General features: G+C 34.3%; 1 protein-coding gene across 1 annotated transcript; it reads right to left on the reverse strand.

Annotated features, from left to right (window-relative positions):
- Nucleotides 1-1,325: 1,325 nt before the first annotated feature.
- LOC142616679 (UPF0481 protein At3g47200) lies at nucleotides 1,326-11,339 on the reverse strand. Its single transcript, XM_075789474.1, is given in 3 exon segments — nucleotides 1,326-1,913; nucleotides 1,915-2,090; nucleotides 10,607-11,339. Coding segments are annotated over 3 exon segments (1,497 nt in total).
- Nucleotides 11,340-12,757: the final 1,418 nt, after the last annotated feature.

The raw sequence follows: 12,757 nt of genomic DNA on the forward strand, positions 1-12,757 counted from the left end.
TCAGTTGTTGCTCAGCAGGGTTTCACTTCGAGTCCTCATGACACTGCTCTCTTTGTCCGAAGATCCTCTACTGGTATCACTCTTATTCTTCTTTATGTTGATGATATGATTATTACTGGAGATGATTCTGCAGGTATCCGCTCTCTTTTGTACTTCCTTAGTCAGCATTTTGAGATGAAAGACTTGGGCACTCTCAGCTATTTTCTTGGGCTTGAGGTTACCTCCTCCTTTGATGGATACTATATTTCCCAAGCTAAATATGCTTCTGATCTTCTCTCCAAAACCAGTATCACCGACAACAAGACTGTTTCCACTCCCTTGGAATACAATGCAAAGCTCACACCCTTGGATGGTGAACCTATATCAGATGCTACTCGCTATCGTCAGTTGGTTGGTAGCCTGATCTATCACTGTTACTCGTTCGGATATTTCACATGTCGTGGGTATAGTTAGTAAGTTCATGGATGCCCATCGTTCTGTCCATTATGCTGCCGTTCTTCGGATTCTCCAATATGTCAAGGGCACACTTTATCATGGTCTCCATTACTCCTCTCGATCTTCTCTTGAGCTTCATGCTTATTTAGATGTAGATTGGGCAGGTGATCCGACTGATCGATGCTCAATCACAGGTTTCTGTTTCTTGTTGGGTACTTCTCTTGTCTCGTGGCGTAGCAAGAAGACAGATGTGGTTTCCCATTCCAGTACTAAGGCTGAGTACCGTGCCCTTACTGACACCACCTGCAAGCTTGTCTGGCTTCGCTGGCTCTTGGCTGATATAGATGCTCCACAGCCCATTGCCACTCCTCTTTATTGTGACAATTGCAGTGCTATCTACATTGCTCATAATGATATCTTCCATAAATGCACCAAGCACATTGAAATTGACTATCACATCACTTGCCAGCATCTCAAGAAAAGAAATCTCAAGTTGTTCTCCATCTCCTCTACTGACCAGCCTGCTGATATCTTCACCAAGACTCACCCGCCAGGTCGTCTTCGAGATCTTATATCCAAACTCCAGTTAGGTTCCTCCTTGCCACCTCGAGTTTGAGGGGGATGTTAGTGTATAGCTTATACTAGTTTAGCCCATTGGGCTTAGCCCAGTATACTGTACTTGTAATTCACTCATATTACTTGTACTGCACACATACCTAGCCTATATAAGGCTCTCTATTGTACATTGTTATACACAAAATATACAGACTATTCAGTTTTTCTCTCTCACTTTATATGGTTAACAGTTTCAAACAGCCAGTGCCCAAATATAAAATAGACAACCCTATTAGGAACAAGAGGAAATCACAAGCTGATCAGACGTAGTGGAATTAATCTATTTGATGAGTTACGAAAGGTTTAATCGTACTCCAGATAGAATGTCCAAAGACTACAAGACCAACAACAGTTAGAATGCCTCTCCAAAGATTGGAGAAATAGGTACTTGTCAAAGTTCCCATATTATGGTTGTAATAATTCTCATAGTGCTCATTAAGCCTTTTAGCCATTTCTCCGTAATAGGAATGATTTTCCACAATTTCAAGGCCTAGGTCGTTAACCATAGTAGCAACTAATTCATTGCTGCCTAACTTATTAATTATAATCTTATTTTCAACAAACAACTCCACATCTTCTCTAGTGTTGATGACATAATCCAATAGCATAATATAGTTGCATATATAGGATTCAGATGGATAATGGCATTGCTCCAATGCCATGAGGTTTTGGAAACAGATCTCAGTTGCATCATCTACAATTAACGTTGGGACCTTCAACAAAGTTTGCATACTTTCCAAGCATGGAAAGCATTTTAAGCACGGTAAGCAATTTAAGAACCATGAGATATTGAAGCAAGGAGATATTTCCAAGAGCGGCAACTTCTTGAATTGAATGTCAAGTAACCTACTGACTCTCTTTATAATTTCTGAACATTACTCCTGCCCTGTGCAGCTTTGTTGCACTATATAGATGAGTAATAGTGCTTCCTTTGTTGTATTGAATAGATGGACAGTAGAAATATCTTACCAAATCAGTCAAATGTTTTACTTCCTTCCCATCTGGTATGTTTGACTTAGGAAAGGAAAAATACCCACAAGCTATTGAATCAATGACCAATACGTGCACATGTAGAACAATATATCACATATATTTATCAATGCACACAAGATTTATGGAACAATATCTTTATGCAGAAATTTGAAACACAAAGATAACAGTTTTGTATTTTAAATTCTAAAATTCAATCACACGCTATACAATCATGAAATGAAAACCTGGCTCTAATACCAATTAAAGGAAAAAATTCTGGCTTTCTATCTCATACAAGACACACAACGGAAGCAACAAACAATAATCTATTTCATTCATGATTGATAACGTGCACTATGTAAATTTTAGAATTTAAGAACAAGATGGCATACCTTGGTGTGGAGAAATTCAAAACAAAAATTAGAAGCATTTGGGAACACTTTTAATCTTTACTCCAATTCCACTTTACACCCAAGATGTGTGGTCTCTCAATCATTTTTTCAAAGGGAGAATGAAAGTGTCTCTCACTCTCTCACACACCATTTTTTATTTCACTAATCTTCTTTAAAAAAAATTATGTATGTTTCTCCCTTTATAACTAACAGATTATATAATTGGGCTGGCCTATTGGGCTTTTCCAATTGGGCTTTAGTGTGTGACTTGGAGTGGGACCAAAAGTGACCAATAAGACACTAGCTCCAATGAGTCTTGGACTTTTCCGTCAACTCTTGACAAGTCCAAAGTTACTATTAATTATATTTAATACCACTATATAAATATAATTGCACTCTAGGTCTTATTAATAAATTATATCTCAAGACTTTATTATACATGTAACCCCTTCATAAAATATTCGTAGTAACACAAAGTCATAAATATAGACTGCCACTTTGTAAATTACTACATCTTATCCTTGAGTACCCGGTTTAATCCTCTAAAGTTATTCATTATATATTTATGAAATCCAATTTCATAAATATATACTTTAGTAATTTCTTACTAAAGTGGTTAGGCCTAACTCTCTGAATAACTGAACCCATTAAACTTATCTCAAGGGAATATCTTATATCTCCATCAAGAGACTATGAATTCCATCTTGAGAATATATGTTCCATCAACACTAAATGTGGCTGCCCAACATACTGAGGTTTTAACCGTCACTTCAGATATCACTCCTGATATATCAAAGCAACCTACACCTCATGATCAAGTCCATTATTCTCTCAGGATTAAGAGTTCATGCAAATAGAAGTCGTGAGATTTATTATTCATTTGACAGTCGTTAGGAGAATAATAAATCTCACAGCGGTCCTGTTCAATATGTTTTAACTCTTAAAACATATCAACTAGAAGTCTCCACTTCCATGATCAAGACAAATCATCTTAGTTGATACATTATAGTCTTCGCAGATGAAATGCCCAATTTCATCATCGACTACGAACTATAAATTCTGAGTTTACAAGGAACTTGTGATTTACATCTTCTGTGACTTTTCACATAAATCACATATAATGCATCTCATGGACTATATGATAATGTCTCATATTCATGTTACCATTATTTTAGATAATAATAAAATAACTTTATCAATCATAATATTAAGTCATACATCATGTCATACATAATGTCATACATAATATCATACATAGCATCATACAATAGGATTTAAGGGCACTAATCCTAACAATCTCCCACTTGCCCTAAAGACTATTGTGCACTAATCTAACTCCCATTGCTTCCAAATGTGACTCAAAAATCCTTTGAGGCAAGGCTTTGGTAAAGGGATCTGCTAGATTATTTGCACTTTCAATCTTTGCTACCACAACATCTCCACGAGAAACAATGTCTCGAATGATGTGGTACTTCCTCTCAATGTGCTTTCCTTTCTTGTGATTCCTTAAATCTTTGGATTGTGCAACCGCTCCACTATTGTCACAAAATAATGTGATGGGAACTTGCTCCATTCTCACAACACCAAGATCAAAAAGGAATTTCTTGAGCCAAACAGCCTCCTTTATTGCTTCACAAGCAGCAACGTACTTGGCTTCCATGGTGGAGTCCGCAATACAAGATTGCTTAACGTTCGTCCAACTTATGGCTCCACCTCCCAAGATGAAAACACATCCTGAAGTGGATTTTCTGAAATCTAGATCCGATTGAAAATCTGAATCTATATAGCCAATGGGAATCAAATCCTCACTATGGTAAACAAGCATATAATCTCTCGTTCTCCTAAGATACTTGAGAATATGTTTTACAGCATGCCAATGTTTTGGTCCTGGATTTGATTGATATCAGCTGACCATGCCAACTGAATAACAAATATCTGGTCTAGTATAAAGCATGGCATATATGAGACTTCCCACTGCAGAAGCATAAGGAACTTGTCTCATCATATTTTCTTCCTCTTGAGTCTTAGGCCTTTGGTCATCAGACAGAGGAACTCCATGTCTAAAAGGAAGCAATCCTTTCTTGGAGTTTTGCATGCTAAACCGTTCTAGGACCTTATCTATATATCCAGCTTGTGATAAGCCTAACATCTTATTTTTGCGATCTCGCCAAAGCTTGATCCCTAGAATAAAGTTAGCCTCACCCAAGTCCTTCATATCAAATTGGCTTGACAATCAAACTTTAACCAATCCATTACCCCTACATCATTCCCAATAAGTAAAATATCATCAACATAAAGCACTAGGAACATTACTACTTTGTCTCGATATCTTTTGTACACACATGGTTCATCAAGATTTTGTTCAAAACCAAATGACTTGATTGCTTGATCAAATCTGATGTTTCATAACCTAGATGCTTGTTTAAGTCCATAAATGGACCTATTCAACTTGCATACCATATGCTCTTGGTTCTTTGCTATGAAACCTTCTGGTTGCCACATGTATATTTCTTCTTCAAGATTGCCATTAAGAAATGAAGTCTTGACATCCATTTGCCAAATTTCATAATCATAATGAGTAGCAATGGATAAGAGAATTCTGATAGATTTAAGCATGGCTACTAGCGAAAAAGTTTCATCATAATCAATACCTTCTTTTTCTGTATACCCTTTTGCCACTAGTCTTGCTTTAAAGGTTTCAACCTTTCCATCTATCCCTCTCTTCCTCTTGTAAACCCATTTGCAACCAACAGGTTTAATTCCGTTAGGCGCCTTTACAACATCCCATACATGATTGGAATCCATAGAATCCAATTCAGATTTCATAGGTTGGACACAATGATGTGCATCTATATCATTTATTGCTTCATTATAAGTGTAAGGATCCGATTCAGCCTCTTCTGAGATAGCCTCATAAGTTTCTCCTAAACCTATGAATCTTATAGGAGGCCGAACAACTCTCCCACTATGACGAGGCACCTGTGTACTAGACATCTCATGAGTAGTATCTTATGGTGTATCTAATACAGTCACATCATCCCTAGTTTCATCCAATGGTTGTTCAACTACAGGTTCATTCATTTCAATCAAGACAACTCTACTTCTAGGAGTAAAGTTATTCATATAGTCATTTTTCAAGAATTTGGCATTTGTGCTAACAAACACTTTATTATCCTTATGACCATAGAATAAACCCCCAACTGTTCATTTTGGATACCCTACAAAAAATACCACTTCTGTTTTAGATTATAAATTGTCAGGCTTTCCTTTCAACACATGTGTTGGACAACCCCAAATGTGGAGATGTCTCATACTAGGCTTACGCCCATTCCACAACTCTACAGGTGTTTTAGGAATAGACTTCGAAGGTACTAAATTCAGAAGATACATTGCAGTATTTAAGGCATATCCCCAAAAAGAAATTGGTAGAGTCGAATAACTCAACATAGACCTAACCATATCTAAAAGAGTCATATTCCTTCTTTCTGCTACTTCATTTTGTTGTGGAGTTCCAGGTGCAGTCAATTGGGATATAATCCCATTTTCAGTCAAGTAATCCTTGAAATCACCAAGAAGGTATTCGCCACCTCGATCAGATCGAATGACCTTTATGTGTTTACCCAATTGATTCTCAACTTCAGCCCTAAACTCTTTGAACTTTTCAAAGGCTTCGGACTTCCGTTTCATTTGGTACACATAACCAAATCTAGAGTAATCATCCGTGAAAGTAATGAAATACTCATAGCCACCTCTTGCTTGGATTGACATAGGACCACGTACATCTGAATGTACTAGTTCTAGCAAATCTTGGGCTCTTCTACCCTTTGCATTAAAATGTCGTTTTGTCATCTTACTTTCCAAACAAGATTCGCAAACTGGAAAACCATCAAAGTCCATAGGCTGTAAAAGTCCATCTTTGATTAGTCTTTGAATCCTACTTGAATTGATATGACCTAAACGCAAGTGCCATAGATATGCATCACTAGTAGAAGGAAACTTTCTCTTTAATGATTTCACATGAGAGCTACTATCTAATTCAGAATTGTATAATTCAAGCTTATCAGGAGTTAAAATATAAAGACCATCTACAATATTGCCAGAACAGATAAACATTTTATCCTTCTTTATTACAACATTGTCTTTCAGGATAATACAATATCCATGTTTACCTAAGTAAGTTGTAGAAATTAAATTCCTACGAACATTAGGTACATATAAACAGTCTTCCAATATTAAAACTCTAGACTTAAAACACAAATTAAACACTCCAACAGCTTCAACCGGAATCTTGCTCGCATCAGCCAAAGTAAGAAATAGTTCTCCCTCATTCAGCTTTCTGGTCTCTTGGAACCCCTGCAAAGAATTGCAGATATGATTAGTACAACCTGAATCCACACACCAGGAATCTGTTGGATTCTATACCAAACATATTTCAAGAAGAAATGAACTTTTCATACTCTTATTCTTGGCAGCCTTGAATGTTGGACAATTCCTCTTCCAATGTCCTTTCACACCACAATGGAAACACTTTCCTTTGGTTTTCTTTCCTTTGTTGGCAACCCCTAAGGCAATTTGTTTACCATCTTTCTTAGTGAAGTCCTTCTTCTTCTTCTTCTTACCATTGCCTTTCGACTTAGGTTGAGAAGTAGAAGCTTCACCAACATTGGCTTTAACACTAGTAGTACCAAGAATGCCTTCCGCCGCCACTAACTCATTCATTAATTCAGACAAAGAATAAATCTTTTTGTTCATATTATAATTGAGTCTGAATTCATTGAATGATTCTGATAGTGACTGGAGTATCATATCCACTTGGGATTCTCCATCAATGTCGGCACCTAAAACTTCTAATGTGTTCAGATTGGCAATCATCCTAAGACAATGCTCCCTCACTGAACTTCCTGCAGCCATTTTGGTATTATAAATTTGCCTCATGGTTTCTTGCCTTGCAGAACGGCCTTGCTCACCAAACATCTCCTTCAGACTATGCATTATGTTCGAAGCAAGTTCTACATCCTGCATTTGATGTTGTAGAACATTTGAGATAGATGCTAGGATATAGCACTTAGCCATCTCATTAGATTTTGGCCAACGATCATATCGCTATTTTTCCTCAAGAGGAGCATCTAATGAAGAAAATGTAGGACATGGTTGAGTAAGCACATATTTGTGCTCTTCAACAGTAAGAACAATATCCAAATTTCTTTTCCAATCAACATAGTTGGATCCAGTCAGTTTGTTTTGGTTAAGAATAGAAACAAGTGGGCTAAATGATGCCATGACAAAATCTGAAAATAATAAACATGAATATAATAAGTAAACTGGACATTATCAATTTAGCATATAAACATATAATATGGAACCTTAATAAAACCATAAAATAATATATGCAACGACAACCCAATCTCATATTCAATATCTCTCAGCATAGAGTGAACATAAAATACTATGATTGATTGAGAACTATTCTCATTATTAATGCTATCATGATAACTCTTATCAAACACTAATAATATGCCGTTTTATATTTAGCCTCTAAGTAATAATAGTAAGAACTCAGCATAGAGGATACTATAATACTTAGTCTAGTGTATACCATTGTCTACAATCATGTGTAACCACATTTCATCCCTTTAACAGGCTTATTTTGTAGTACCATGATAAAACACCCTCCGCATGGAATGCAAAACTCGAACCTAAGACAAGGTGTTTATCAAACCACAATAAACCAGGAAATTCAATCTTGTAGGACCATGAAATAATTACTCTCCGCATGGAATGCTAAGTTCGAGGCAAAAACAAAGTATATATTTCACACTATTTTGAACCAACAATGGAGGCCATGAGATCCAACCCTTGTATCTCTCTCCCACTAGATATTTTAAAATAAAGGTTTTGAAGGTTAAGAACCATAATAATGCTAGACACTTTGAAAATATAATCATAATCTCATTAGGAATAAATTTCATTAAACTAGCATTAACATATATAAATATATAACGTAATAAAAACCCTTATTACATATAAAAATTCATATTATATTATATTATATATAATATACAAATTAATATATGTAATATATAATTATTACTTTATATATATATATATATATATATATATATATATATATATATATGTACGTAACCTTCAAAGGCTTAGATTGCTTTATACAGATTCAATCTCTTAAAAACACAAGATAGCCAAGCATTAAAGTCAAGCCATGGAAGCCATGCAATTACATTCACCAAGCCAAGCATTAAAGTCAAGCCATATTGAAACCATGCAATCCAAAATCCAAGAACCCATCCATATAACACATGTAAGATTTTTATTCCATGCAAGTCATGAACCAATTCCATGAAACTACGTCTAAGCCATGCAAACAATGCATGAAGTCCAATTCGTGCATTGATGATTCACAAACATGGTAGTTACAAAACAGTTATTTGAACAATCAATAACCACCATAAAACAATGCAATCCGTATAGAATCATGGCAATCTATCAATGGCCATCACGAAGACACAGTAATCTCACTTGCAATATATATTACAAACTAAGTTTTCATTAATGGTTATTGAATCAATGACCAATCCGTGCACATGTAGAACAATATATCACATATATTTATCAATGCACACAAGATTTATGGAACAATATCTTTATGTAGAAATTTGAAACACAAAGATAACGGTTTTGTATTTTAAATTCTAAAATTCAATCACACACTATACAATCATGAAATGAAAACCTGGCTCTGATACCAATTGAATGAAAAAATTCTGGTTTTGTATCTCATACAAAACACACAGTGGAAGCAACAAACAATGATCTATTTCATTCATGATTGATAACGTGCACTATGTAAATTTCAGAATTTAAGAACAAGATGGCATACCTTGGTGTGGAGAAATTCAAAACAAAGATTAGAAGCACTTGGGAACACTTTTAATCTTCACTCCAATTCCACTTCACGCCCAAGATGTGTGGGCTCTCAATCAGTTTTTCAAAGGGAAAATGAAAGTGTGTCTCTCACTCTCTCACACACCGTTTTTTATTTCACTAATCTTCTTTAAAAAAAACTATGTATGTTTCTCCCTTTATAACTAACTGATTATCTAATTGGGCTGGCCTATTGGGCCTTTCCAATTGGGCTTTAGTGTATGGCTTGGAGTGGGACCAAAAGAGACCAATAAGACACTAGCTCCAATGGGTCTTGGACTTTTCCGTCAACTCTTGACAAGTCCAAAGTTACTATTAATTATATTTAATACCACTATATAAATATAATTGCACTCTAGGTCTTATTAATAAATTATATCCCAAGACTTTATTATACATGCAACCCATTCATAAAATATTCATAGTAATACAAAATCATAAATGTAGACTGTCACTTTGTAAATTACTACATCTTATCCTTGAGTACCCGGTTTAATCCTTTAAAGTTATTCATTATATATTTATGAAATCCAATTTCATAAATATATACTTTAGTAATTTCTTACTAAAGTGGTTAGGTCTAACTCTCTGAATAACTGAACCCATTAAACTTATCTCAATGGAATATTTTATATCTCCATCAAGAGACTATGAATTCCATCTTGAGAATATATGTTCCATCAACACTAAATGTGGTTGCCCAACATATTGAGGTTTTGACCGTCACTTCAAATCTCACTCCTGATATATCAAAGCAACCTACACCTCATGATCAGTTCCATTATTCTCTCAGGATTAAGAGTTCATGCAAATAGAAGTCGTGAGATTTATTATTCATTTGACAGTCGTTAGGAGAATAATAAATCTCACAGCGGTCCTGTCCAATATGTTTTAACTTTTAAAACATATCAACATATCAACTAGAAGTCTCCACTTACATGATCAAGATAAATCATCTTAGTTAATACATTATAGTCTTCGTAGATGAAATGCCCAATTTCATCACCGACTACGAATTATAAATTCTAAGTTTACAAGGAACTTGTGATTTACATCTTCTATGACTTTTTACATAAATCACATACAATGCATCTCATGGATTATATGATAATGTCTCATATTCATGTTACCATTATTTTAGATAATAATAAAATAACTTTATCAATCATAATATTAAGTCATACATCATGTCATACATAATATCATACATAGTATCATACAATAGGATTTAAGGGCACTAATCCTAACACAAGCAAGATCAAGAAAAAGAAAGGAAATTTTATTGTTTTTCCCAGAATAGGAAATTTGATCATATAACTCCTTTAGAATAAAAAATGGAAGTTGGTTCTCAAGTAACATCAAATCTTGCTTGATGCCATACTCTAGCCATGGTTTACTTAATATATAATCCTTTTCATCTTCCTTCCTCGCATCATTCTTCAAGAAGGGCCCATTTTCTTGACTCCTCTTCTCATTTTCTTGACTACTCCTCAAGAAGAGCTCAATGATAAAGGTTGAATCCACCAAAACCATTTTCACGAAGTCTTCGCTGTTTAGTTTAGAGATCTCTGCATAACAATGGCGAATCTTTACTTCATTTTCTTCAATGATCCTAGCTATTTCCTTTTGGCATTTTCCAGTCCTATAACAGAAATCCTTGAAGTATCTCACTTTCAGCATTTCCATATCCATCGGTACGTTTTCATTTTCCTCGTCCCTTAATTCTTTTTCACCCCTCAAATCTTTTCCACCATGGTGAAAAGGGCCTATTGAGATTAGCTTTGGAGTATAGGCCTCTTTGTTTACCTGGCGAAGTTTCTTGGGGACCTTGTAGATGCAACACTCACGCCACTGGACTGGCTCAATGACTAGTGGAATATCAATGATCAACTCTTCACACATAAGATTATTTTCCATGACTATTGGAATGTCAACAGCACTAGTGAGCACCATCTTAGAAACTTCATTAATCTCCAAGTTCATTTTTCCTAGTGAAACGAAAACATTAATCAGTACTAGAACTTAAATGGATTTTTTTTTTTTTTCTTCTTTTCAGAAAGCTCAATTATTGTTATAACAAATGAGGGAAGAAAGATTACTCTCTTAGTTCTCTTATAAAAGAAATTTGTCAATGCCACTGAATTATGCGACTCTTGGTCACTATATAATGACATCATTAATTTCCCATGTTAATCCGGAATTACACTTTATCATCATAAAATGTACCTCAAAATTATACTTTATACTCTAAATTATAAGTTATGTTACACTTTGCACCCGACATCAATTATGTCATTATCTTGAATAGTATCACGTGAAAAAACTCAATTATCCCTCTTTTCAATCCCCTAAAAACAAATGAGAAATTATATTTTACCACTCTAAACCAGATTCTCAATTATATTTTATACCTTAAAAATTGGTTTTTATTCAAGATAACAATAGAATCAATGACGGTGTGCAAAATGTAACACAGGTTATAGTTTAAGGTGTTAATCGTGCATTCTAAAAGTTTAGGGTACAATATGTAATTTGGGGTATAGTTTACATTGATAAAGTGTAATTACCTATGTTATTCCAAGAGGAACCATTTGCAACCTCATGGGATGATATGCTTATCTTCTAACACTATTTCAAATTAGGTATTTTCATCTTTGCCAAAAAAAAAAAAAAAAAAAGAATTAGTAACAACTAGAGCGATCCTCACTTGAAGATATTCGATTGTACATGAGAAAAACACATAATATTATTAAGGAAAATGAATTTTAAAACTTATCTGAAAATTAATTAAAAAAAATTTATTGTCTTAAAAAAAAAAAAAGGTGTATTTGTGCTTATAGGAAAATTTTCCTATTGCGCCATTGTATATTATACGATTAAAAAGAAAACATTCAAGGTAATTAATAATAAGATTTTGTTACAGTAGAATGGTTTTAGTTTTTAATGTAGCCATCGAGATTGTCAAAACTCAAAAGAGTACTTCATGTGAAATTTGACACATTAAAATTACAAAAATTATGATTGATAATATGTACAGTATCTTGTGCCGAGGAACGTAAAAAAATCAAGCTCATTACAAAAGTCTTCAGTAATCAAGTAACTTGATATTAGGAAATAGGAAGGTGCAATATCAAATTAGGGCAAGAACATAATTCACCTCTTAAAGCTTTTAATTTTGGAGTAAATCAAGAATATAATATGTATTTTCTTGAAAACATAGACTTTTATCATGTCTTTTCTTTGAAGTTTGACAAAAATTATTCATAATGAAACACATTTAAACAATAACTATTAATAAATAAAAATTCTAATCAATAAATGTTAATAAATAAAAAATTAAATTAGACGGCTTTTAGAAAATAACTTATCTAATTCAATTAGAACTTATTTAGAGAGGCTAA

The sequence above is a fragment of the Castanea sativa genome, chromosome 11 (assembly GCF_040712315.1).
Source record: "Castanea sativa cultivar Marrone di Chiusa Pesio chromosome 11, ASM4071231v1".
Taxonomy (NCBI): Eukaryota; Viridiplantae; Streptophyta; class Magnoliopsida; order Fagales; family Fagaceae; genus Castanea; species Castanea sativa.